Genomic DNA, 27,407 nt, shown 5'->3' on the forward strand with positions numbered 1-27,407 from the left:
CCTGTGGGCGCCTCCACCCACAGCCTCTTCCCAGTCGAGGGCCCGGCACCCGGAGCATCTTGTGACACTCACATACGGGGGGCCTGGGGGGCAGGGCTGTGGGGAGGTGACATGTCTTTCCATTCGGAGGTGCCCCTGACCTGCGGTGAGACCAGGGCACCCTGAACTGCAAGAGGCGAGGGTGGTGGGGATCCTCACATCCCCTGCCCACCCAAGTCAGTGGCTTCAGGAGACACAAACACAGGTCCCTTTAGCAGTGGGGCAGCCTGAATGGCTGGGGCACCAGGCCTCCAGCAAGGGTCCCCCTTGCACTGCCTTGATCACCCCAGGAGAGTCCTCACATCCTAAAGTCTCCAAACACTCAGGAGGCAAAGGGACACCCAGATGCAAAGGGTCGTCTCTCCACAGCAGACCACCGACCAGCCGTGCTGAGAGCTCAGCGCTCCCACAGCAGCCCTTCCCCCTCCCCAGCCCTATGCCAGCCCCCACCCAGGGCTCTCTCACCAGCCCCACTTCCCTGGCCCAGGGACAGGTTTCCTTTGAGGTCTGTGCCCTTCTCTTGCCCGGAGACCTTGGCCGCAGCCCCACCCCCTCCCACAGGCCCTGTGGGACCCTGGGCTCCTGTGCTAAGGTTTCCAGCCACCCCCACCCCCTAGCACTGCAGACCGGCACAGGTGCTGCTGGGCAGAGGGGCTGCCAGGGTGGGGCTTGGGCTGGGGGATGGGAACCCTGACACCCGGCACCCCCCCTACCCCGCCAGCCACAGCTCTGTGGGGTGCACAGATGGGGCGGCTCAGGGACGACCGGGCTGGAGTGGGCGTGGGCGAGACGCCCAGCCAGGGCCGGTGACACGCACGGCTGGGGCAGAGAAGGGGAACGGAAAAAGTGAGTGAGGCAGGCGGCGGGGCCGTGTTCCGGGAAGGCGGATGCGAAGTGCTGAGTGTGGCTCTCGCTCTCACTTCTTATCTGAGCCGCTGCCAGCGAGGCCGCACTGCCAGGCGCCCGCCCGCGGCCACTTCCTCCCCTCCCTGCTGCCCGTTCTCTCGGCTTTTAACACTTTTTTCCAGTATCAGTATGAACTCACACTCTTTTAGACTCACTATGTGTGAATCAATTAGCTTTGTAATTTTCATTTTGGTATTTTTGATGCTCAGGTTGCTCCCTTGACTTTTGATGGGACTCCAACCTGTTCCTTGCTTTGAGGCAGTGAGTGTCTCTGGCCCTTCTGCACCCACCCTGGGTGTCTGTCCTGGGTGCCAGTTCCCCCAGAGTTCCAGCTGGGACCCTTGATCCCACCATCCTGGGGCCTCCTCAGCCTTTGGCCAGAGCAGGTGAAGTGCAGTGAACCCCACAAGTTCCCTACTCCCCCGGCCGTGGGTGTTGCACATGTGGATGTGAGTCCTACGCTAACCACCCAACAGCACCCTGTTCTCCACCCTTTTGGGGTTTCCACCTGCGACGGCTGGAGGGGCCCGCTTCCCAGGGAACTTGCCAAGAGTGTTGCCAAACTCAGAGTTTGTCAGTCGACAGGTGTGGTTGTGATCTGCATTTTCCTTGAGTAAAACTGAACTCCCTTCCCCTGTGTAAGGCACATGTGCATGTGTGTGTGTACGTATAACATGTGTGCGGTGTGTGCGTGAACTGTCTGTCTTATCCTGCTCACTTCCCCCTTGTGCCTTTGACCCTGCTCTTTCCCTGTTTATAGAAGATCTTTCTGTAACTGGAGTAATAGCCTCTTGCGCGATGTTGCAAATACTTTCCCCCTTGCGTGTGATGACTTTTTTTTGCCATGCTACAGGGTTTTCCCCAGGTCACACAGTTGAACGTCCCCGTTTCCTCTTTAATGGTACCTTGTTCCAGCCTGTGTTGGGAAGGCGTCCCTGCCCCTCCTCATGTCTTGTTGGGTTGGATTTACACAAGCATGAGGCAGGAGGTTTGAGCCCACCCTAATGCTTTCCAAATGGCTGTGTGGTCCCCACACCACTTGTCTGTCTCCCCACTGTAGCTCCATTCCTGTCTTTCCACGTGCTAGTGCCGCTGTGGCGACTACCACGAGGTTTAGCTCTCACAAAGCTGTATGTCTTTCACTTTCTTTTCCAGGTTTTCTTGGCTGTTACTTGCCTGTTTATGTTTCCCTATGAACTCTGCATTTGCAGAAACGTGGGTTTTTATTGGGATAGTGTTAAATTTGTAAATTAGAAAAAGTTGGCGTCTGGGTGGTGTCAGGTCACCCTCACCGAGAGCACCAGGCCCCCGGGGTGAGCGAGCTCTCGTCCCGCGGGTTTGCAGTTTTCTCATTAAATTTACACCTCGGGCACATTATCTCTTCTGTCGCTGTCGTGGACGGAATGTTCCCTACCACCTTTTCTTCTGGCTGGTCATCGTTTGCACGTGTGAGGCCGTTTACTCCTGGTGGTAGTTTTACAGCTGCTCCCGGACTCGAGGCTCTTGTTGCTTCAGCACTTGTCCCACAGAACCTCTTGGGCTTTCCAGGCAAGAGAGGCCGCATCCCTGCCCAGCCTGAGCCAGGCTTCCCTTCCCGCTCTCTCCACAGCCACGTGAGCAGGACCCAGGACCTTTCTTAGAGCTTTCTCATTCTTTAATTCCAACAGAACAGAACAGGGAAGTGTGGGTGGACCCCTCAGTGGGGCACGTGCCCCCAGGTCCCCCACAGCCAGCTGACCCCAGTCATGCTGTGCTGGATGATGTGTGGCGTAAAGGCCACGGGGAGTGGTGGGCTTGGCTGGAGGGTGTCTTATGGAGGGGACTCCTGCATCCTCCCCAGCACCCCAGAAGGAGCCCACTCGAGGACCCTTTAAGTAGCACCATGGATGGATGCCCAGAAGTGCGGGTAAATAGGGTGACGCCAGGGCCCCCAGGACGGCCTTGGTGGGGTGACTCCAGCTCTGCCACTCCCTCACTGCCTGACAGACCTGGGCACGTGGAGGGTGGAGGGGAAGCAGGCAGATCCGGGCCCCATCAGCTTTCCTCCAGGCCTACGGGAGCACCAGGCCCCAACCTGGTGCATTTCCCTGTGTGCCCCTCGAGGTGTGTGCGGAGTCCTCTGGCCTGCTCCAAGGCAGAGTCTCCAACCAGGACCTGGAGCCCCAAGTCCAGGCATCAGGCGCCCCTGGGAGGCAGTGGGCGCCTGGTGACTCTTGAAGCCTGACCCCCACCCACCTGCCCCCACGCCCAGAGGGAGGCCATGTGTAGGGGAGGGGTTCAGCCAGCTCAGCCCCAGCCTGGGCCTGGAGTCCTGGGTGAGGCTCTCCCCTTGCCCATAGGGACAGTGACACCTCCTGCCCCCAGGTCACTGCAAGCATTAAAATGAGAGCTAGGCGGGGCTGGCAGGTGCAGGGGCTGGTCACCCTGGGACAGAGCTCAGCCCCTGAGCCGCCCGAACTGCTCCTCCCTCCACTGCACCTTCCTCCAGGGAAGGCGCTGATCCCCGGCTCTTGGCGGAAGGTCTAAAGGACTCAGGTCAGCGGAGGAAGCCGGTCAGAGGGGCCAAGAGCAGTGTCCGTCCTCTGTCCTCAGAGACCGGGGCCCCTGCAGGCTGTCGGCTGATGCCCTGCGACCTGGGGAGCCTGGCCTGCCCGGGAAGACGATGGTGGCGTACTCGGTCTGTTCAGGTACACAGGGGGCAGAGGGCTCCGGGGTCTTCTCTCGCCACTGGAAGTCCAGCTCCCCGTAGTCCACGGTGAACACCGGGGCGGCAGTGGAGCCCTCCTTCTTGGGGAGAGGGGAAGGAGGGGTCACCGGTCTCCGAGCGGCCAACACGCGCGCGCGCGCTCGCACACACACACGCACACGCATAGCGGGGCAGGGCCAGCCACCCCGCCTCAAAAGGTGCCACCGCCGGTGGGGGCGTGGCTACTCTGGGGCCACTCAACCCGGCATTGTCGCCCCGCCCACCCGGCAGAGTGGCCCCCCTCTCCAGCGAGGTGCGGCGGGGCAACCTCGCGGCAAAGGGAACGACACTCACCCGAGGCTCGCTGTCTTCGCTCCTGCGGGTGCAGGCCCCTGCAGAGAAGCACACGAGTCAGGGAGCCTAGGAGGCCCCGCAGTCTTAGGGGTGGGGCCTCTGGGGTCCCTGCCCCCGACCTTCAGCCCAGGGAAGCGTACCTCGCCTTCCGCCCTCCCTGTCCGCCCCGAAGGTCCGGCTGGGACCTGCGTGGTCTGGGCCCTCGGCTGCGTGGGTCCACCTGGCTTGCAGTGCTCCCGGGGCCGAGCCCGCGGGCACCACACCCACCCACCGCCCGGTTGGTGCAATGAGAACTGCGGGGGTATGGCTGGGACCAGCACCCAGGGGCGCACAGCACGTTCTCAAAAATTGCGGGAGGAGTGCGTCATTTACCGGAGAGAAGACCTCCCAGGGCGGCCTGGCTGCAGCAGGTTAAGACCCGCCTGCGGTCAGCGCGGCCCCACCCCTCCATCCTCTCAGGCCGGCAGAACAACCGCGAAGAGGACCAGCGACCGGCGCTGGGGGCGCTGGCGGTCAGGGTGCCTGTGTGCTTTGGGGCGGCGTGTCCGCAGCCGTCCCCAGGTGGTCAGGCTGTGGCTGTCACCTCAGGCGCCCAGCGGTTAGAAGAGCCTTCCGTGTCCAGCAGCCTGAGGTGCAGCCTGAGGTTACTCAGCCTTGGGAGTCTGCCTTCCCAACTCCCCTCCCCTCTGACTCCTCCTTGAGAGCAGGCACAGGTGAGGGGCACGGTGAGGTCTCTGAGGGGACCCGGACTGAGGCCCAGCCCAGCCCCTCCCTGTGGAGGGGGAGAGCCAGCTGGAATGGGGAGGAGGGTGAAGGAGGGAGCCTGGTGGGGCAGTGTTGGGGGCTGGTGGGCACTACCTCGAGTGGCCCCGAGGAAGACGGCAGCCAGGACCCAGATCAGCAGCAGCAGCAGCAGGACCCCCAGCAGGACACTTGTGATGCCAATGACCAGGCCCTGTAACTGGCCTTCAGTCCTGGGTGGGGAGCTGGGGCGCTCTGTGGGACTCAGCTCCAGGACTCTCTCTGGGAGGGTGGTAAAAGGACAAGGACTTAGTTGGGGACCCTGGGCCCTGCTGTCTCCAGCTCCTAACCTGCACTGACCAGGCTGGCTCAGGCCTGCCCCTCCCTCAAGGACAAGTGCGTCTGGGGGTGCTTCCCATTGCAGAAGGCCGGGACCACGAGTCACCATGGTCCTGGTTGTGACAGAGCGCCCTCGAATGGCCACCCCTGCCCACTATGCCCCATAGTCAAGGCTGCTCCTGCCACCTGCCCGGACCCTTCCCTGCTAACACCTGCCCTCATGGACTCACTCCTGCCCTAGGATCACCCCTGCCCTGAGGGAATCCCACCTCAGCCCTTGGAGACTCACCCCAGCCCTGAGGGACCCACCCCTGCCCTGGGGGGCCACCCCTGCCTTGGGGTCTCCATGCCCGCACCTGTCACTGTGAGCTCTGCTGGGTGGCTCTCGTTGATCTGCGTCTTGGGGGGCAGGTAGATGGCCCCGCAGAAGTAGACACCGCTGTCGTTGCGCTGGGCAGCGATCACACTCATGTGGAAGTCTCGCCCGTTGGGCAGTGGCGTGACGCGGAAGCGTCTGTCCCGGGCAGGCTGGCTGCGGTCCTCGGGGAAGGCGGCCAGCTTGTCCGTCTGGTTGCTGGGGCTCATGCGATACCAGTTGAGGAGGAAGTGCTCAGGTTTGCTGGAAAAGCTGCAGGTGAAGGTGGCGTTTGCCCCCTCGGGCACGGTGAGCCGGGCTGGGGAGAAGGTGAGGGGGCTCCAGGGTCTGCTGGGGGAGTCTGAGGGGAGAGAGCGCAGCAGTGGGCGGTGAGGAGGGGGTGTGGGGGCAGCTCCCCCCTCCCCTCTCCTCCCACATCCCTGCAGCCTGCAGCCCTGTCTGAGAGGAAGGTTCTGCAGTGCCTCTGCCAGGGAGCCTGCCCCTCCTCCTTGCATGCCTCCCAGCTGGGGTGCTCACCTCTCACCCAGCAACTCCACAGTGGACTTTGTCCTTTGACTGCACCCGAGACCCAGAGCTGGGGCTGCACCTGGCTCCCATCCCCCAGCCCCTGGTTTCTCACTAGCAATGGTTGTAGGGGCCTTCACGCTTCCCTCCTTGAATCCCAGTGGCCAGCTCCTGCAGGCCTAACCCCAGCACTCCCAGCCCCAACATCCTTGGTCCTGCTGGCGCTGGGCTGGTAGATGGGAGGGTACCCAGGTGGCTGGGCTGGGCTGGTGGGGGCATCCTTGGAGAGCCCAGCCCCAGGCAGTCTCCATCTCAGGACAAGCTCCGAGCTGAGGCCTCTCTGGGCACTGATGATTGGGCAGCGTAAGTCCCACCCAGTCTTCTGCCCAGAATCTGTTGACTGGAGCTCAGAGGCCAGCAGGGCCTTCGCCCCTGATGTGGACAGGAATGGAGGCCCGGTCAAGCCTGGTTCTGCCCGCAGGCCCGCAAATGAGGCTGAACAGGACGGGCATACTTACACACTTGCATACAGCCATACTCATGCATGAGTGTGCATGCCCTCAGAGGCACCCCACATGCAGTCAAGTCCAGCTGAGGGCCACGCAGGCACCGGGACCCCACGTGTGGCCAGACACACCCTCGTGGGTTCTACCCCTGCGGCCAGCTCATGCTGGGAGCTTGTGCCATGGTCCCGGACTTGCACAATGGGAAACTGAGGCTCAGACAGAGGAAGCAACAGGCTTGAGGCTGACCTGTCTGGACCCCACACCGTATCTGCAGCCAGCTCCTCTCAGACCCCTGCTGTGTGGCCTGAGCCTGGGGCCTGTGGGCCCTCACCCAGCCCGCTGTCTGGTCCCCCAGGCTGGGGGTTCTGTGGCCCCTAGGGAGTGGGCCTCTCTGTGCAGGGCGAGTGGTGGTTCACATCTCTGCGGAGGGCCTGTCCCATTGGCGGGGAGGGGCAGGTGCATCTGGGAGGCCAAGGAGGCCTGGAGGGTGGCCGGTGCAGGAGGGGTCCTCCGGCCTCAGCAAGGCCTCCTGCCTGGTGGAGCCTGCATCTGCTCACCCCTCCACTTTCCTGGGGTGACACAAACTGGCGGGGCCCTTTTCTTATTTGTGATGGTGGGTGCAAACCACACAGATGGCACGCCATCCTGGGGTTCCCGTCGGCAGTGCCAACACGCACCTTCATACGTTATTCAAGAGGCACACACTTGTGTTTAGAGAAAGTGGGATGTGTGTAACAGTACAAGTTGGACACAGATTTTGCAGAAGTTGTGCGTCGGCACTGGTGCGCCAGACCAGAGAGTGCTGCTTCTCCCTGGCCTGGCCCGGCTCTGCACGTGGCCCCTTGGCCGGCGTGTGCCCGCGTCTGGGACAAGAGACCCAGGGCACCTCGCAAATATCCCAGGAGTCCCCCCGTCTGGGTGGCGCCGCCCCACCCCTCCACGTCCATGCCACCACCCGGGTCCAGCCTGCCAAGGCGTCATATGAGCCCTCCTTGACCCTAGAAGCTCCCTGGGGGGCCATGAGATGCAGCCCCCGAGTGGACAATTGCTGACAGACCCTGGAGCCCCGTCCTTGCCTTGCTTGGAGGGGCCCTGCTCGTCTTCAGTTCAGGACTCATCAGCCCCCCACCCCCAACCTAAATTTGTGACCTTTTGAGCCACTTGTTCATTTGCTCTTTTGGTGAAGTGCCTCTCACAGAATTTGAACTTGACCAGCAGGGACCCTGGGCTACCTGCATCCCTGACCCGGCCCTCTGCCTGGGTTTCCACACGGCCACCCTCTGTTCCTGCTCGGGCCCTGGTGACTCCAGGTCCCTCCCAGTGGCCCTGAAGCTCTGCTCCCTCTGGACCCCATGGCCTCCCTGCCCAGACCCCTCCTGAGACTCCTCCTCCCAGCACAGTCCCACCTCCATCTGGATGCCCGTCCCCTGCTCCAATCCGGTCCTCGCAGGGTGGTCAGGGGCAGGGGCTAGACTCGGCACATGTGGGGCCAGCCTGAGACACAGACACACGTCAAGGATAATGTCTGTGGGGCAGCATGAGAGGGCAGCCTCTCACCTTGCGGTCGCTGGGGATCAAACTGACCAGACAGCATCCTTCTCTGGGAAGCCACAGGGTGCCTGGCTGTCAGGGGCTCCTGGCCCATCCAGGGTGCAGAGCCACAGGGGGCACCCTCACAGGGCACCCAGCAGCCCTGGGATGGAGAAAGACGGGCTTCCTGGAACAGGAGCCGGAAACGCCGTGGGGAAGCCGGGGAAGAGCACAGGCCCAGAGACCTCGGGGCGAGGGTGCCGGTTGGGCCGGCTCTCTGCTTCCTGGAAGCAGGTGGGACAATCAGATGAGACCTGGGACCTGTCAGCCTTGGCCCGAGAGGTGTGACAACAGAGCTTCCTCCCGAGGCTGGGGACCAGGATCCCGCTTTATCTCTGTTGTATGAATGTCTGTGAATCTTTTCTTATGTTGTTTGTGTAATTGGAAGTTCAACTGTTGTCTATTTACCTCATAGTGGAATGTCAGTGAGGGTCCCAGGCCTTGCTTCTGTTTGAGGAGTGAGTTGAGGGCCCCGGCAGGGTCAGGAGGGAGAGACCCTGTGAGTATAAAGGCAGCGCCAGCCTGGCTCCCACGGCCTCAGAGTGGCCTCACAGACAGCGTTTCACAACTACCACCTACCACCTGATTTAGGCAAGACCCACCTGTGGGTGCTGGGAGCACCTCCCGGCGGGCTCTTCGGTCCCTACTGTGGGTCTCTTATTCAACACAAAGGGAAAGATCACTTCCTCTCCTTTGCAGGGGACCTAGAGGGAACGATCCCGTCAGGGAGACTTCCATGGGTGCTCCAAGAAGGACCAACACGTCTGTGACCTCCCATGAACAAATGCCAGACACACCAGATGGCAGGTGCCTGAACACCTGACCTGGATCCTTTGCGGATGCCAGGGCCGGCAACAAAAGCAAATGCAGACACGTGGGACCACATCTAACTAAACAGCTTCTGCTCTTCCAAGGACACCATCAGAAGATGAAAGGGCAGCCTAGTAAATGGGAGAAAATGTTTGCGAATCATATATATGATAAGGGGTTCATATCCAAAGATAATAGAAAATTCTTACAGATTAATAGCAAAACCCCCAAACAATCTGATTACAAAATGGGCAGAGGAACTGGAGAGACACTTTCCAAAGAAGACACCGACGGCCAAAAGGAACATGGAAAGATGTTCACCATCGCTAATCAGCAGGGAAACACAAATGAAAACCATTGGTCAGAATGGCTGTCCTCCTAAGGACCACAAATAACAAGCGTTGGTGGGGATCTGGAGAAAAGGGAACCGCTGGGCACTGTTTTGGGGAATGTCAATTGGTGCAGCCACTGTGGAAAACGGTATGGAGGTTTCTCAAAAACTAAAAATAGAGCTACACTATAATCCAGCAATTTCACTCCAAAGAAAATGAAAACACAAATTCGAAAAGATACATGCACCCCATGTTCATAGCAGCACTATTTACAGTAGCCAAGACATGGAAGCAACCTAAGTGTCTATCAACAGACGACTGGATGGCAGAAAGGTGGTATATGTGCACAGTAGAATGCTACTCAGCCATAAGATAGAATGAAGTTTTGCCTTTTGCAACAATATGGGTGGACTTGGAGGGCATCATGTGAAGTGAAATGTCAGAGAAAGACAAATACTGTGTGATATCACTTGTACGTGTAGAATCTGAAAACAAAACAAAACAAGACAAAAACCAAGCTCGTGGATGCAGAGAATAGACTGGCAATTACCAGAGGTGGGGGTAGGGGACATGGGTGGAGGTGGTCAAAGGCACAAATCTCCAGGTGTAAATGAATGCATACTCGGGGACAGAGCATGCAGCTCAGGGGCCCCGGTTCATCACACTGTGCTGCGTATTTGAAAGGAGCTAGGAGAGGGGATCTTGAAGGCTCTCATCACAAGGAAGTTTTGTGACTGTGTACGGTGATGGTATTAGTGGACTTATTACAGTGATCATTTTGGAACATATACAGATATCAACTCATTACACCCTATATCTGAACCTAATATGTCAATTTTACCTCAAAAAATCCTAATGCCAAGCCTTTCCATATCTAAAGTAAAACTGGGATTTGATTTAAAAATAAAAAGGAAGGCCGGGGCCAGCAAAGACAGAGGTGGGTCTGCTGCAGTTGAGGACAGTGACGTCTGAATGAGGCAGGGGGGCCTCGACTTGGCTCCAGTCAGGGAAGGACAGCCCAGCCTGCGGGCTGGCTTGGGACGCAGGGGCATCTGATCTCTGGGACTGTGTGAAAGCCACCGTCCGGGTGTTGGGAGAGCCATCTGTGAGTGACGCTCAAGGGACCAGAGAGGGAGGGCTGTGGCTGCACGTTCCACACGTTCAGCAGCACCCCAGAATGAGACCTACTTGGAAACAGGGTCTCTGCAGGTGTGGTTAGTTGAGATGAGGTAAGGAGTCTCTGGCTCCTTCATGACTGTCCTGTAAGAGGGACAAGTGGACGGGCCCACCTGCGGGGAGGACACTGCGTGAGGATGGATGGGGATGGGTGAGGGGTCCACACCGAGGAGCATGGGGCGTCACCACAGCCACCTGGAGCTGGGAGGGGACTGGGACAGCGGGACCCTGTGACCCCGAGGTCCAACTTCCAGCCTCCAGGCCTTGAGACAGCACACTTCCGGGGGCTAAGCCGCCTGAAGTGTGGGATTTGCTGAGGCAGCCCCGGAAAACTAACGCAGAAAGCCAGTGTGCCACTCTGCATGAATGGTGTTCACTGCTGGGGTTTTGTAACTTTTCTATATGTTTCCAGTATTTTTCAAGATTGTAAGGTGAAGAAAATAAACAAGACAAGTCTGACTTCAAGAAATGTGTCCTGGGCTATGCTGGACAGTTCTTATAAGTGATCTGATGGAATGCTCATGACCCCATAAGGCACTACTGTCCCCAGACTGCAGGTGGGGAAACCACTGCGCAGAGAGGTTAAGGGACCCGCCAGAGGCCACAGAGCTCACAATGGCATCGACTCCGAGTGGGCTCAGGGCCGCCCCTTTCACAGCCTCCTTTACCCGGACAGGGGTTGGCTCACTGCTGGGTTTGGGCTAACTCACAAAAACCTCACATACATAGGAGGGGCCAGTGTCCGTGGAATGACCGAAATAATAAACACAGTGAATAAATTAGGAAGGGAATGGAATCAAAGTCCCTGCAGCCGGGAGGGCCCGAGTCTGGGCAAGAGACTCGGCAGCGGGGAGAGCTCTGTGCAGGTGGGGCTGCCGCCGGTGCCCATGTTACAGGTGGGGAGACTGAGGCAGGAGGCTGAGCTGAAAATCTTGCCCTAGATGTGAGCTGGTGCGTCTGGAACCAAAAAGCACATTGCGGGGCCCCGTTCTCATCTTCCCTTCTCTGGGTGGGGGTCTTGGGGGAGTGGCAGCCGAGGGTGAGTCACACCCCCTGTGCTTTGGTTCCTCCTCCTGGGGTGACATGCACCCCGTCTCCTCATCTCCACACCCTGGGCCCTGCCTGGGCTCCCCAAGGCTTGCCATGGGGCACCTTTGGGCCACGGAACCTTGGACCACTGACCCCAGCCCTGAGTTTCCTCATCCAACCTGAGTGGCCCACAGGCCTTCCTGAGAGTGAGACCACGTGAGGAGGCAAAGCGGGGTGGCTGGGGTGCTCCTACCCCGCTGACTAGGCCCCAGGACAGGCAGAGATCGTGGGCACCAGGACTCCAGGGAGGGCAGCCCTGTGGGGGTCAGGGTGCCCCTACCTCGTCTTGGGCCTACTAGGGGCCCTCACACCCCTGAGCTCAGTGAGAGTCAGAGGCAAGGCCCTCGGTCTGGCTGGGGACCCACCTTCCCCAGTGTTACCAGCCGTGCAGTGCAGTGGGAGCGGCCAAGGGTGAGGGCAGCCAGGGGGAGCACCGCTGCTGACCACCAGACTTTGACCAAGGGCCTGCAGGGCCTGCCCAGTGGACTGCCTTCTGGGGGCCTGGGGCCAGGACCCTGTACCAGAACCCGCTGTGGACGCCCGCAGCCGTGCCCTGGCACTGTAAGCCAGGGAATCTCATCCAGAACCCCAACTGGGGCCTCTCCAGGTCTCGGGGTGGGGGATGGTGAACCCTCTTCACTGGAACTGTTACACTTTTGACAGAATTAGAGAAACATCTCCGGGCCATCCAGCCTGTGCCCTCATGGAGCCAGGCAGTCCCTTGTGTGGCTGGTTCCATCCCCAGGAAGACACAAGAGGGGATGAAGTCTGGGGCTCTGGTCAGCCTGGCCCTGTTGTCCTCAGAGAGGACACGAGCTTCTGGCCGTTGGGACTCCCAGGAGGAGCCAGGACGCCCCTGCCTACTCCTGAGTGAGCAAGGGACTCAGCACCAGGTGAAGTGCCAGGTGAGGAGCCAGAGTCCAGAGAGGGCACTTCACCTGCCCAAAGCCACACAGTGCCCTGCCAGGGGCAGTGCTGGGCCTCGGGGGCCTGGTCCCACCCGCCGGGGGATGGAGAATGGGAGCTTTCTCCTCAGCCCTGACCACGTACCTAGGAGCCATCCTGGCCGCCAGCCCAGCTGCAGCACCGCCCAGACGAGTGGCCACAGTGCCTGTGGGGTCCCCATGCCCGGAGCGCCAGCCCGCCCGGCATGCCGCTCGCCGCCGCCTCCTCTGCTCCGAAGAAGTGCGAGCGGAAAGGAAGCTGTCCCGGGTCAGGTTGGAGGGCCACGCCCCAAGCCCCCCCTCCCACCACGTGGGCGGGAGCCGGTGGGTGGAGAGAGTGCGCAAGGGGTGGGGAGGGGGAGGTGGAAATACTCGGTATGGGAGACAGACTGAGGGAGAAGAGGAGGGAGGGTGGGACAGAACTGAGAGAGAAACAGATGAGGCAGATGGGGGAGGAGGTGGGCTTGGCTGTCCCACCATCTCAGGCAATTCTTATCTCTTTATTTGTTGTTGCCTCTCCCTGAGGCTGGGATTTGGCTGGGACAGGGTGCAGGGTCTTCTCCCTTCCCCAGCCATCCCCCATCCTCTCAGGGCTCAGGTCCTGGGGCCACAGTGTCTGGACCACTGCACTTGGCCACTGCTGGGGGGCTGGCAGTGGGCAGTGGTCAGCACCGCCACCCACAGTGGGGCAGCAAGGGTCTGCCTAAGCCCCAAGGCCCACCAGAGACCCTGCCCCTCTGGTCCTGCCTGGGGTGCTGGGCTCCTCCCCGTAGGTGGCCTTCGTTTGCCCTGGCCCTGCTGGCCCCCTGCTGATGGACGTTGGTGGCCAGCACCCCCTCCCTTCAGGAAGCCTCTGGGGGCTTCCGGGGCCAGCTTTCAGGAGGCCCCAGGTCAGGGGCAGCCACGTTTCCGGATTTTCCACTGTCAGCAGTTCCCCGACCACCTCCAGTGCTGGGGCTTAACCTGTAATGCACACCTGTCCCTCCAGGCTTGGCTCTCTCACAAATCCCCCTGCCTGGTCCCCTCGGGCTGGGGGAGGTCCTGGGGTCTCCAGGGGGCCCTAGCCTGGCTGCACAGCCCTGGACACTGGTGGAGTGATGGGGTTATTCGCCGCATTTCGTTGTGAGCGTCGTGTTATGATGAATGGAAAACAGGAGTGATGAAACTGCTGATATTAGCGGTGCGATGCGTAAGTCTCACCAGCTAACATGACAGAGACAGAAACCGCCTGACAGCTGGCACTGCAGCCCCAGCTCCGAGAGACACTCAGCGTTCGCAGTGAAGGGAAAACATTAAAGAAACCTGAAACGGTGGAAAAAGAGCATCAAAGATGATGTCTGCAGGCAAGGCATCGGCGGAGGAGGCTCCGGCTCTGAGCGGAGGGCCACTCCCAGAGCCTTAGCCACGGAGGCCGCGTGGGCGGCAGGGAGGGTGGGAGGGGGTCCCTACCGGCCAGGTGGGCTCTGTGGGTCCGGGGAAGGTGGATTTGGGGCCTGTGCCCGCCCTCTGCCCCTGGGAAGTTGGCCAGAAGGTGGAGGTTGCTGGCCTGGGAGAGGGTGAGGACTGCAGCTGACCCACATGACACCCCACCCAGACAGGTGTCTCCTGGCAAACCCACCCCGTGCTGGTGTCTGGAGGTGGGTCGGGGCTCAGCCTGGGGCTGAGGAGATGGGTCGGGTCAGGCTGAAGGCCTCCAGGTGCCCAGCAAGTCACACCCTGCGTGGACCTCGGCACCCAGCCCTGGGCTAGGTGTTGGTCCCTGTCCGTGGGCGGCATGAGGTACATGGGGTACATGGCTGTCCTCTGAGGACCAGGGCTGGAAGGGGCTGCGGGGAGGGTAGGAATGTGCTGTCAGACCCGGAGGACCTCCTCCTCATTCCGTCAGCTTGATTCGGTCTGCAGGAGCTCAGAGGGGGTCCACAGAGCAGGAGGTGGGAGGAAGTCCGGGCTGCATGGCCCCTCCTTGCCCATCCACCTCCCTCCATCTCCCCTCTGTCCCTCCTGACCTTTCTTGTCCCCTCTCCCTCCACGACCCCTCTCAACCCCTTCCCTCCTTCCCTGCTCCTGATTTTCCCTCCCCTCCTGGCCTCCTACCCCTTTTACCCCTCCCTCCCGCTGACATCCTTTGGGGTGGTGGGCTGGTTGGGGACCCCAGACTCGAGGCTGAAAGGGACACTTGGGCCCTTCAGAGGGTCGGGCTTGGCAGGGGGACATGGGAGGTGATGAGGGGCACAGGGACTGTGGAGGCAGGGGATGGGGAGGGCTGTGCACCCACCCTGGGGTGGGCAGGCCCAGGGGGCTCAGAGCTTGGGGAGGGGCTCAGGCGAGTGGGGGGAGGGGCAGAAGTCCCAGGGCCACCCAGGACCAGCTCCCACTGCTCATCTGCTCACTGTCCCCCCACATACATACTGTCCCCACCCCACACTGCCCCCCCAAACACACCCTGTCCCACCACACACACTGTCTCCTCCTGCCCCTCCCTCATCACCCTTCATCAAGGACAGGATGGGCTCCCTGGTTGGAGGGAGGAGGGCAGGTCCCTTTCCTGCGTCCCCTGCTGGTTGCCCCCCCCCCCCCCCAGTTGTCTCTGCCTTGCATCCTGGTTTCACCCTTCAGGTTTGGAAGGTTCCAGTCGGAGTCACAGCCAGGGCTGCCTGTCCCCCATCCCCGCATCTGACCCTCTGATATAACAGGCCCTGGGCTGGGGCCGGCAGAGACAACACAGGCCTCCCAGCTCAGTGGAGTCTCCGGTAAGGAAGGGCACGAGTGCTGTCACTGATGTGACCTCAGATGTGCTGGCAGGTATGAGTAACAGATCCCGCCCTGCACATACGGCCCAGCTTCTTTCAGCGATGAGGCTTCGCACAACCACCAACGGTATCACCATCAGGCCGCTGACACGGGGATGACCCACCCATTGAGGCTAGAGGTCCTGTGTCGTTCACTCATCTAGGGTGTGCTTCGTACCGCACAATGCAGCCCTGCGGGGCCCTGTGTCCTGCACTCTGTGTCACCCGGGACCTCCTGGACCCAGCCCAGCTCCCTCCCATGCTCTCCCTGCGACCCGTGATCTGGCCCCACAAAGTACCAAAGTGGACAACCGCTGGCCTGCGGGCAGGCTCTCATGCTGCGACCCCGCCAACAGTCATGCACATGTGTGTGTCTCCCTGGGCTCTGTGCTGGTGACAGTCTGGCTGCTGTCTGTTGAGGTCCCCCTGCATGGATTCGGGTTTGGGTGGCCCTGCCTGAGGAACCAGTGGACAGGTCAGGGTGGACCCAGCTTTTGTCCCGGGGACCTGCCAGGTGCCGTGGTGTCTGTATTTGCGGGCAGTGTTTCCACCTGGTGAACTGGCCACCCCCCCCCCCACCGGACATCTGCTCCCTGCCGGAATGACTGGACAAAGAGCAGGGACCAGCCAGTGAAGGAAGCAAATAGGCCCAGAGGGTTCTCAGCAAGGTGGTCCCGAAGCCTTCCTGGAGCAGGTCTGGTTCTTGGGGCCTCCCAGCCGCCTGGTTTGAGAAGAGGGGTCTAGAGTTTCCCAGGTGTGGCCTGAGCTGACAGCACACAGCATGGTGTTGGGGGGCAGGGGGGAGGGGACCCCGCCCCCCCCCCCCCCCCGCTCTCCCAAGGCAGAGTCCAAGTCAGAGTCAGAGGGAAGTTTTCATTCTAGGGAGAAACACAGGAAGCAGAGGGATCATCACCCCAAACTGCTTCTGAGGGGGTGCTGGTGACCTCTGACCCAGGTGGGGAGGGGGTGGAAACGGTGGCCCAGAGCACAGGAGGCAGCGGCAGAGTCACAGCTATTCTGAGGTTGGAACAGGAAATGGTTAATAGTGTTTGCAAATAAAAACTTTCTGCTCTATCCTGTTTTTGAAGCATTTCCCAGAAGTTAAAAAAGAGCGCCTAAATTATCTGTCCAAATTAAGGATCACATTAAACAACGTGAATGAAATATTTTCCTTATTTATTATGCGTAAGAACTAGGAGAGTCGGGTTGCTTGCTTGCTGGGGTACTGGGTCCAGGAGATGCTCACTCCCCATTTCCCAACTTTCTAGAATGCTGTTGGTGGTTTCAGTGTGAATTTTTATCTCAAATTTCCAAATGTGTGTGTGTGTGCCTACTGTGTTCACGTGCAGGGATGTGTATGGTGTGAATTTTTGGGTGTATGTTCATGTGTGTGTAGGTATCTGTGTGTTTTATGTGTATACGTGTGTGTGGTGTGTTTGTGTGTGTAAGGTTACGTGTGTGTATATGTGTCAGTGTGTGTTGTGTATTTATGACTGTGTGTGTGTATATGTGTTCATCTGTGTGTCATGTTTGTGAGTCTGTGTATGTGTGTATATGTGTTCATATGGGCTTACGCGCTCGTATGCGTGTAGGGCTGTGTGTATGTGTGTGTGTGTGTGTGTGAACATGTCCCTGACCTCTCCCACTGGACACTATTCAGGCTTCTTGCTGGCCAGTCACCTAGACAGCTGAGATGGGCCCCAGTGGGTGGTGGAGCCAGACTGACCCGGTTAGACATGCAGGAGCCCTTGCCCTCTGGGAGAGCCATGCTCGCCTGTGGAGGGGCAAGTCCCCTCCTTCTGCTCCCATGCACACCTGCTGGCTCCCCCAGAAGGTGCCCCACCTGCTGCCCCGGCCCTGGTCCGTCTTTCCCCTTCTGGGGCTGGGGGAGGTGCTCCCTCGCTTGGCTGCAGCTGGGCGGGACGCTGGAGAGAGGAGCTAGGGACAATGGGGACAGCCTTTAGGAAGAGACCCGGCTGGACAGAGGCACAGCCCCAGCTACTGGCCAGGACCACCCTCCTCCCTTCCCTAGCCTGCCTGCAGCCCCTGGACACACCCCTGGACTGCATGCCGGGGATCAGTACCCCCAGGGGCCACAGGGCCGAGGTCTGGGGAGGCGCCCCAAGTTCCTGGAGCTGCACCCCTTCTGCCGAGGTTTTTGGGGCAGGAGTGAGCACAGCATATGCTCTCTAATTGTCTGTCTGTCCTTCTGTCTCAACCTCTCTCCTGCGCAGACACTCAAGGTGGGGTCCTGTTGATGCAGCAAAGCTGTCCAGTCAGCTGGCCGGCTTCGTGCTGGACCCTGCCACTCCCCCGCTGTGCCGTCCTGCCTCCCAGCCCAAAGCTGGGGGTTCCTGGCCCAGCGTCACAGGGAGGAGCTTGGGAGAAGCAGCTAGGCTGGGAGGGGCACCCACTCTGCAGGAGACAGTGGGCGTGGCTCACTCCTGGCAGTGGGGGCTCCCCCCTCCCCAAAGCTGGGCTCCGAGGGTGGAGAGTCAGGGGGTGAGTGTGAGTGAGCAGAGCCAGAGGAGGGGGTCCTCTGGGAGGGACGATTGTGATGACCTGGCCCTGACGCACATTCTCCAACCCCATCCCGCCCTGTCCTGAGTCATCAGTGCCTCAGGGAGGCTGGTCCTGGAGCTGAGGGCAGTGGGCGGAGGGAGGAACCCAGACAGAAGGAGTTACTAGAGCCTGTCCTTGGAGGCACCAGCATCCATGCCCCTGCTCTGAGGGAGGGCCCCTCCCAGCCCCACCTCCAGGCTGGACGTTCACACAGGGGACCCACAGCTCCGGGACACACGCACATTCCGGGAATCATGGAGCCGTGTGTGCCTTCTCCTTACCCAGCGTCTCGCTGGGGAAGAACAGGGGACATTTAATGGCTGACTGATGTGTTCACTGACCTTGTAGGTGGCTTTTGCAGGGGACTTGGTTCACGGGTTTGGGGAGCAGTTAGATGGGCAGATGGATGGAGGCTGACTTCCGTGCGGTCTGCACTGCCCTTTAGAGGGTCTTCCGGGATAGACTGGAGGACGTTCCCTAGTGAAGAAGCAGGGGTGACTGGCTCCTCGCATGTCGTAAGGGTCAGCATTGCCACCAGAGACTGTTTTTGGATGACGGCAGTGAGTCATAACTTCCAGGCGCTCCTGTAAAGTCAGAGACCAGGTAGCAGTCCCTGGAGCAGAGGGCCCTGCGTGGTGGGCCTGGCCGACAGGGCTGTGGTCCAGCCTGGGCAGAGTGTGGGTTCCCACACCCAGCGTGGGGTGGGCACAGCTGGGGCTCCTGCGCCCGGAGTAGAGCTGGGAGAGGGAGAGCTCTGTGGGGGCTCCTTGGACTAGGGCAGCCATGTCCCCTCAGCACCTTGCAAGGGCACATGACAGGACCACATAGGCCCCCACACATGGGCCCCCACACACGGCCCTGGACTGACCAGAAAATTCAAGGCCTTAGAATTGCTGCGATCGGCTGGGTGATAACCAACAGCTTCCCAGAAAATGGTACCCTAAGATAACAGTGGCAGCTACAGGCTTGTTTCACTCTTGAACAAAAAATCCAGTAGTGAAGACTACTGCCATGTCCTGCCTGCTGTCTCTTGCACACAGTGGGGTGTTGCGCTAGGACCTTGCTTCAGACAGATGTCCGTACCCCTGATGAACAAAATGGCCCAAGAGAACCCCCAGCTAGATCCTTTTATCTATGTGGATGATTCCAGCATGAACTCCTAGGATGATTCACAGATACCAGCTGTTCCTAAGAAGTGGAAGAAGCATCAAGAATGCACCTCATTCACCCAAACACAATGCAATGAGTTGGAGGCCCTGTTTAACTGCAACATGTCTCCAGAGAAAAACATCTTCAGAGAAAACCTGCTTTAAAACTTAACCTACTGAGCACAACAGTAAAGACGGGGTTCAGGGACTGGCAGTTCAAACAAGAAGCAGCAGCAACAGAAATCACTGAAGCCATCAGACCAGATCCTTCCAGCCAAGAATGTGCCAACAGCATAAGCAAACCCTCGTTTCCCCCCACAGTTTCAGATTTCTGTAGCTCCCTCTCACTTCAGCCCTTAGGCTCTTTCAGTTGGGCAGGGGACTCTATCCTCACTAAGGTTCCTACAAGTGATGTCCAAATCCAAGACCCTCAGTTGGAGAGGCTAGTGGCCTCCGTCCCTGCTTTGTACTCTGACGCCTATGACATAGCCCAAATCACAGAAATGTAGTTTTCCTGATGAAGAAGAGATAGCCAGCTCTTCTTTCCACTCTCAGAATCAGTATCACTCACCAGAAAGGCCCTGTTAGAATAGAATTCCTCTCTTAGCATCTTTGCTGGTCCAGCTGTAGGTTATCTCCTGGGCAAACGTGGTTCAGTCTGACAAGCTGGAGCTTTGCAGCCTACAGCCTACGAGAGAGCCTAGAATTCCAGAACCCCTCCAGTGGTATGGTGGACTTTGGATCTCTCTGATCAAAGCACTAATGAATGTCAGATAGTATAGAAAAACCAGCTTGCATCTTGTACATGCCCCTTCCCTTTGTCTGCTTCTTAAACCGAGTACCTGGCTTAGTGTCACTTTGATTTCCACGGAAATGTTGTAAAAAGTAGAGTTTTCTCCAAGTATAGCTCAGTACTACACAACCAGCCCCACAACTCTCCCTGGAAAAGGTCTTTCTAGTCCTTGGACAGCCGACAAGCCACCAAAATTCCCTCTTCCCAAAACTGTCTTTGACTTTCTGAAAGAAGGCCAGCAGCCTTGGGGTTCATGCACTTTTAATGGGAGCGGTTATAAACTCATATTTGATTTTCAGTCTTTAGGTCTGGGATTTTCTAAAGGGTATTTTCAGTCAAGATTTAAGGGAAAATCACCATCACTATCAGTTTCACTGCAGTGTGAGTGCACATGTAGCGAGGACTGTAAGAGCTAGCAGAGGAAGAGGCGAAGCAGACCTTTGAAGATGAGATGGTCGACAAGGAAAACCAACAAAACCGGCAGTCACACTTTTAGAATCACCGATAAGCACATTTTCCAGCTACATGAATAACCCACAAAATTAATAGCATTTTTCAAAACCGATAATAAAGAAACACATGATAAAATAAGTACTTATCATGAAAAATATAAAGTATCTAGGAATTAACTAAGAAAATTAAGATCTCTGTACAGAAAACTTTAAACCTTGAATAAAGTTTGTTTGTTTATTTGTTTGCTTAAAAAAAAAAAAAAAAGAAAGAAATCCAGAGGGAGGAGAACTTGAAGTGGCACGGTGATTCCAACCCATCAAGGGTCCAGGGTCTCGCCTTGCTGCTTCCTCAGCACGAGGCTTCCAACCGCAAAGTTGCCTCGTGGTCTAAAGTGGCTGTGGGAGTGCCAGCCATCACCTCTGCACTGGTGAACAGAGAAGGCAAAAGTGGAATGGCAAGAGTAGGACTTTTCTCAGTTACCTGGTCCCACTTCTATGGACTCTTCCCCAAAGCACATCCCAATAATTTCCTGTCGTATCCCATTGTCATGCTGAGCTGCAAGGCAGAAAGATGTCACAAAGTTGAAAAGAGACAAAGGGAAGCGGAGACAGTAAGACTGACAGGATCCCTGTAGGCTGGACACAGACGAGGAGAGAACCAGGGAACGGGGAGAAGATGAGAAGAAGCTGTTCGGCCTGCAGTTTAGCAAGGCAGTCATGGGGACAGGAGGATCCGGGGAGGATGCTGGCGGTGTCTGTGTGGAGTCCACAGGGAGGTAAGACAGGCCACGGGCAGAGAGTTTGCTCCGTCCTTCTGAGAGGGCAATTCACTGTAGACGATGGTTACGCTAAGTTTACACGTTGGGATTTCTAGTGACTCGGGGCATGAATGGGCTGCAGGAAAGACCCTGAAGTCTGTTCCCAGCAGGGGCAGGAGCAGTGCTTCTAGAACCAGAGATGGCTGTCCAGCAGGTGCTGTGGCCCTCAGTCAGCAGGGGAACACAGAGCAGGCAGCCCGTCTGTGTGGGCCAGTGGGGCGGCTGGTCCACAGCCATCTGCCCAGGGGACTGGGGGGGCCCCGCCGCCCAGACGCACAGAGTCCATGACCCTCATTCCAGGAGGGGTGTTCCGGGTTAGGCTTGCTTTCTCCCAAGAGGCTGCCAGATGGCCTGGGGAGACCTACCTTGCCCACTGCCTGCGGGGCCATTTAGGCCATGGGCACTGGGCACTTGCTAGCCACTGGGCAGCTGTCCCTGCCGGCTTCCCTCAGCAGATGTCCTCGTTTCATTTGGTCAGAGTCTTTTCGTCCTGCCACACAAGCTGGCGTTTCATGGCCTGGGGCACATGAGGAGAAACCTACTTCCTGGGCATGCGAGCCGGCCAGTTCTGGGGCACTGTCTCAGAGCCGTGCTGCCCAGTGGATGGGGGTGCTGGGCACCACCTCTGGCCCTGGGGCTCCACGCGACCTGTCCTGATGGTCACCGGAAGGTGGCTCCTGTGGATGTCTGTATCCTGGGCCCCGCCCACTCTCCTCGGTTCTTTCCTCATCTTTCCCCGTCACCCCCAGCTGAGTCCTGGGGCCACGTGGTGAAGCCCACGTGAGGAAGACAGTGAGAGGACGCGGAAGGAGGGTCCCTTCTGTGGAAGGCCCAAAGCCACAAAACGGCTGGTTTCAGGTGGTGGAGCTCAGTGGTCCCAGGGGTCCCTGTCGGCCGCCTCTGTGGGGAGGACAGTGCTGCGGTGAGGGGGCTGTGGTGGGGCACAGACAGCTTGGGGTGGGGAACGGCTTCCTTCAGGTGCGGAGCTAAGACCTCACAGTAATTTGGGAAGCTGTGCATTTTGGTTTAGGCATGTTGTACATGTAAATGCTGTACATTACGAGCCAATAAAAAAGTTTGAAAAAGTAAAAACCATGGGAAAACGTGCAGTGAGACATGTTGAAGTTCCTCCCAGCTTTGTCTGTGATGGCACAGGATTAGCACCGCGCTGCTCAGGGTTAGGGGCAAGGCACACAGGCGATACCACAGCTGCAGACTGGAAAAAAATCAGATATTTACAAGGATGGGGGTCACCATCCATGCTGAGCTCTGGGTGAAAGAAACTACGAGACAATGTGTTTAATATGGTTTCTCATTAGTGAAACGTAATTATGAAAATTCATAGTACATATTAGCAGAAAAGCCTGTGAGTGTCAGCACCACGTTGACGACTGTGGACAATTTTTATCGTGTCGTATTTTGTTCTTTATATGTATCTGTTTGTTTTTAATTTTTTCCTAAAATAAAAATTGCCTGCTTGCGTAATAAAAAATGTTCAGAAGGATCAGGAAGACAGGCCTGTTTCTCATTTCTCTGAGACAAACCCGGTTGCCGTGGAGACTGGACGTTGTCAAGGCGGCGATTGGCCGGTTTGGGATGCGGTGGGAGCCTGCTGAGATCCCGGCTGGTGCAGCCGTCAGACTGCACTGCGGAGCACGGCACCAGCATGGACGGGGTGGACGTGTGGGCCAGCACCCTGGCCCAGCTGATGGCCAAGAGGAAGCCCCAGGACACCTGGGAGCTGGTCCCCGAGGAGAACCTGGCCTCTGGGCATGTGGACAGCCGCGGTTTCCAGTACCGACTGAGGGGGCTTTCGAGGTGCGGCTGACCAGGGCTCTCCTGCCTGCAGGGTGGGGTCCTGGGAAGGAAGGGCCCTGGCTGGGTGTGGCCTCCCCTTGGGAGAGGGAGGAGGGGCATGCATCTGCTGGCCCTGGCCCCAACAGGTGGGCGGGTGGGCCAGTGCTCCTTCTCCCTTCTGGGTAGTGGGGGTGTTGGGGGAGCAAAGTCTGTCCAGTGCCTTTCTGCCTGGCTGTGCTGGCCACCTCCAGCCCAATCCGGGCCCCGCCAAGGTGGAGGCTGGCGGGGTCACGGCCGCCACCGCGGGGAGGACTATGCTTGTTCACTGCAGCATCTCCTCGTTTCCATGGCAGCACTGATGGTGGGAGCCGGGTGGGCAGGTGCCGGTGGTCACTGCTTGGCCCTGCACTGGACAGGGCCTGAGGGGATGGGTGGAGGGGGCACGGGCCTAAGAGGAAGGAGGCTGTCCTGGCCTGGGCTGCGGCCAAGTAGGGGCCGAGTGAGGAATCCCAGGGACCAGAGGTCATCATGTCAGACTCACTCTTCCTCATCGTGACGACAGGTGGTGTCAGTGCTGCAGGGATGGGCCAGACCTGCAGGGGTCCCCCAGGGGCCAGCTGGGATGGGGCGCGGGGGGAGAGGGGGCCTCACAGACTGGTCACCGTGTGGACCTCTCAGGCAGCTGCCCTCTTACACGGACCCCCAGGGTGTCCAGGTGTGCACTGAGGTGCTGGCTCTCTTGGGTGTTAAGAAGTAGCCGCCCTCAGTGCATCTGAGAAGCACCTTCAGTCAAACTCTGCTGTTCCCACAGCGCCCTGAAGAGCTGCTCTGAACTGGCTGGACTGGGACCTTGAGCACTGGTTGGTTTTCCGTTTCCTCGAACATGGAAATACCAGCTGGTGGGATGGTCACGGTCACGTGGTGCAGACCTACCTCTCCACGTGCAGCCACTGGCCATGGGCAGTCTTCGACATGCTCATTAATGAAGTCAAACAAAGTAGGAAGTTCAGTTCCTAAGGCTCTGTGGGTGTCCAGGTGCTCCCTGGTCACTAGCAGCTGGAGGCTGCAGGCTGGCGGCACAGACGTCGAGCAATCCCAGCATCAGGGGACGTTCCACTGGACGGTGCTGGAGAGCTTTCCCAGGGAACGCTTGTGGACCCTCACACTTGGGGCTCCCTCACACACGTGTGTGCCACAGATGGTCACTCATCTCTGGCCTGAGAACCTGGGGGAGGGGTCCACTGCGTGGCTCCGGAGTGGTGCTGGCTCACCTGCTCTCAGACGGCGAGCAAGCCGCAGGCCCGTCATCCTGGGACCCCAGCCCCGCACGGCTCTCCCCATGCTTCTCCATCTGCCACGGTCTCCCCATCACCTCCGGCCCATGGGACGGGGTCCCCAGTTTCTTTCCCCGGTCCGCCCCCCCCTCACCGGCTGGCATCACAGGCGCTTTGCTCTTCCTCCCCTCACTGTCCTGATGACGTTTCCTCGGGTCACCAAGCAACAGATGAGCAGCAGACTTGTTAGCAAGCACACAGGCTCGTGCACACCAGGCCAGGCTGTGCCCTGACGGGTTTCGGTGCCAACTGATGAAAAGGTGTCTGCTCTGGGCTTTTTGGGTTATGGGTTGCAGCAAGTGGTGTGCACCTGCATTCTGTCCCTTAGCAGATGGGGCCAGCCTGGGGGAGGGCGTGGGGTACAGGCACAGGGGCCCCCGCCCTCGCTCACCCCCGCCCTCTCGCCTCTCCCCCCAGGCTCCAGTGTGGCCGCTGCCAGTGGGGCTGGTCCTCCGCCCACGTGCACATCCTCTTCCACCTGTGGTGGGACGAGGACAGCCGGCTGGGGCTGGTGAAGATGCGCCTCTGGGGCCAGCAGTGCAGGGTGTGCCCACCAGGCGGAGACACCTGCCAGGCGAGCCTCCTGAACGTGCGGCTCTTCCTCAACAAGCTGGTGCAGTTCATCGTGCAGAAGTGCTACGCGGAGGGCCCCGGCGCCGACCAGTGCCCCGAGATCTGTTTCGGGGAGCGCTGCGAGGCCTGCGACCTGGGGGTCTGCTTCTTCCAGAAGCCCCCAGACCCTGCCTGGGGGCCTGAGGTCAAGAGCCCCAGCGCGGGCAAGGGCAGCACGGCCAGCCCCGCCCCCCTCAACAGCCACCTCGCAGTCGAGCGCTCCAGGGGCTACTCGCCCCGTTCCATCACCGCCCACCTCTTGGAGGACAGCACCTTCTTCCACGAAGACGAGGACGTTGTCACCGTCCCCTTCTCCCTTGTGCGCAAGGACAAGGGGCCCACGGCTGAACACTCTGGGCAGGCCACCATCGGCAGGGGCTCCCTCTACCTGCCGGCCAGTTCCAAGACCACACCCAAGGGCAGAAGCCTTCTGGTGAACCTCAGAGCCCCCATCTTCCACGGCAAAGGCCCCCTCCTCAGCAGCATCAAGCCCCTGGAGACCACAAACTTCATCTACAAAGGCCGGGGCTGCATGCCCATCCCCGACGAGGATGAGGATGAGGACCCTGAGTGGTCTCTGGGGCACGGCCAGAGCCTCGCCCCTGATGGGGACAGCCCGCAACTCCTGCCCTATGTCGTCGGCCTCACGAACCACGGAGAGGGCTCCCTCACCTTCCCCTCAGCCTTGGCCGACCTCATCGAGGAGGAGGACGACCCCGCCATCCTTGATGGCTCCCTCACCTTCCCCTTCATCTTTGCCAACCAGAGCAAAGGTGGGCCTTCCTCTGCCTGCAGCACCAAAGGCAAAGGGGAGGATGGCGGCCGTGGCCCCCTTTCAGGGACCAGTGCCCGCGGCTCCCTTGCAACGAGCAGTGGCTCCATCACCATCCCCTACTCAGTCCTTGGCGTCATCCGGCACAAGGGCTCCGGCCCCGCGGCCGGTGGCCCTCAAAGTGGCTGTGACCAGAAGCGGAGGCAGCGCAGGTCTGTGCTGGGCAGGTGCCCCCGGGAGGAGGACTTCTGCTGCGTTGAAGGCTGCTGTGTGCCCCGCTTCGACCCCTATGAGGAGGTCTGGGTCTGGGTCTCCGTGGCCGCCTGCGTCCTCTGGATACTGTACCTGTACACCGTCAGCCCTGACAGCTCCCCGCGGGGGTGAAGCGTGACCCCCCTCCACAGGGCTGCCCAGGCAGCAGCAGAGCAAAGCCACCTCCCCGTTGCCGCCCTGGCCGCCCCCCAGCTGCCCCCTCCTCGCGCCCCTGCTTCCATGTTCTGTGTTCTGTGCTGCGTGTTCTTCTCTTGCTGTGAGTAGTGGTTTAATGACGCTCATGCTGGGATCATGCCCCACGCTGACCATGTGTGTTCCAGAAACTTTTCTGTATGAGTATCATGCTCCAATCAATAAAATAAAGTCAACAAGCAGCTACCGCGCAGCACTCTCAGGCCTTAAGACAGTGGGAGGTGGGAGGGTGAGGTCAGCACAAGTGCCGATCCCAGGGTTCCTGGTCCCGGCAGGAGCTTCTCCCCCCGATGGCTTTTGGATTCCTGGACAGGACACCCAGGCCTCCCGCTGCCTTTCCAGCAGAGGCTGTCAGGTGGGGACCAACACCACTGCCATGTGGCCCCTGGGGGTTTGCTGTGAGCCCACCCACTCTGGGAAAAGATGAAAGACCCTTGAGGTCTGGTTGGTAAGCCTCTCCTTCCCCCAGCCCTCCCAACTCCACATCCAACTTTGTGGAACACCCAGGAGCTGAGGAGACACTTTCCACGCAGAAAGGAGGCAGGGGGCCGTGGGAGGGGCAGGAGGCCACCAGCACTTTACCAGACTTTGCTCACAGCGCCCTGGAACACGTACTCAAGCACGGCACTGCTGTGGTTTAAGAAATGCCATCCGTGCTAGAAGTCAGAAAACCCTCCTGTCACTCAACAGCCACACCCTGGACTTCCACCTGAAAGGCCACGGTGTCTATTTCTAAAGGGCAGGGGTGTTGGGCCTCATGGGTCCCAGGCAGCTGGGGGCATGAGAGTGGGCCTGCTGGGTTCAGCCACCCTGTCCCTCCTCTCCAGGCTGAGCTGGCCCCAGAGACCCGGGGCCTGAGACTTGGGTCACCCGGGGTCGGACAGGTGGTTTGGGAAGGCGTGCCTATGGGGAGGGGGAGTGCATGGAGTCCTTCTGGCAGGGCCCTCTGTCTAGCTTGGCCAGGGTGTCTCTGGAAGATTCTTCCCTCAGGCCTGACCTCGAGGTGAGTGTGGAAGCCGGCGGGTGGTGGTTGGGGGTGGTTCCTGCACAGACACTGCTGCCTGTGACACGGAGGAGGAGGGCTTCAAGGGGCAGCACCAGGACCACACGTCCCAGCCTGCCTGGTCACGGGGACCTCACCCCACATGACACCAGAACCCCGGAATGTTCCATCCCACGGGGAAAGCCAGACCTGCCCCGAGACATGAGGCGGGAGCCCTCCCTGGACACCATGGGGCCAGGAAGACCCACGCCAGACCCACCAGGTACCCTCCACCCTGGGTGAGACTGTCACCCTTTGGACAGAATCCACTCTCCCACTCTCAGTGTTCTGTCTACACTGGCTGAGGCCTGTATCTGAGAGCAGGGCTGACTCTCCTACCTTGGTTTCTCGGGCTACACTGTAGTGTAAAAGACCTGGGTGGTGTCCATGGTGGGTCGGGAGTTTCTGAGTTAGAGCACAGTTCCAGTTCC

General features: G+C 59.3%; 2 protein-coding genes and 1 pseudogene across 5 annotated transcripts; 2 read left to right on the plus strand and 1 right to left on the minus strand.

Annotated features, from left to right (window-relative positions):
• Positions 1-2,149: 2,149 nt before the first annotated feature.
• Positions 2,150-12,652, minus strand: PDCD1 (programmed cell death 1). 4 transcript variants are annotated; one of them, XM_010948090.3, is made up of 5 exons: positions 12,499-12,652; positions 5,422-5,781; positions 4,844-5,008; positions 3,986-4,023; positions 2,150-3,729 (listed from the first exon to the last, which is right to left on the minus strand). In XM_010948090.3, exons 1-5 carry the CDS (start codon positions 12,572-12,574, stop codon positions 3,499-3,501), a joined length of 870 nt encoding a protein of 289 aa, XP_010946392.1. In that variant the 5' UTR covers positions 12,575-12,652; the 3' UTR covers positions 2,150-3,498. The 4 variants fall into 4 exon arrangements, with proteins under 4 accessions (XP_010946392.1, XP_010946391.1, XP_045367438.1 ...); XM_010948089.3 differs by having other exon boundaries at positions 2,150-3,732; XM_045511482.2 differs by lacking the exon at positions 12,499-12,652 and having other exon boundaries at positions 5,422-8,623.
• A 6,164-nt stretch (positions 12,653-18,816) lies between these two features.
• LOC105063591 (arginine-fifty homeobox-like) lies at positions 18,817-19,479 on the plus strand (annotated as a pseudogene).
• A 2,848-nt stretch (positions 19,480-22,327) lies between these two features.
• On the plus strand, positions 22,328-26,105 carry RTP5 (receptor transporter protein 5 (putative)). Its single transcript, XM_010948087.2, has 2 exons — positions 22,328-22,772; positions 24,503-26,105. Exons 1-2 carry the CDS (start codon positions 22,621-22,623, stop codon positions 25,851-25,853), a joined length of 1,503 nt encoding a protein of 500 aa, XP_010946389.2. The 5' UTR covers positions 22,328-22,620; the 3' UTR covers positions 25,854-26,105.
• Positions 26,106-27,407: the final 1,302 nt, after the last annotated feature.

The sequence above is a fragment of the Camelus bactrianus genome, chromosome 5 (genome assembly GCF_048773025.1).
Source record: "Camelus bactrianus isolate YW-2024 breed Bactrian camel chromosome 5, ASM4877302v1, whole genome shotgun sequence".
Lineage (NCBI taxonomy): Eukaryota > Metazoa > Chordata > Mammalia > Artiodactyla > Camelidae > Camelus > Camelus bactrianus.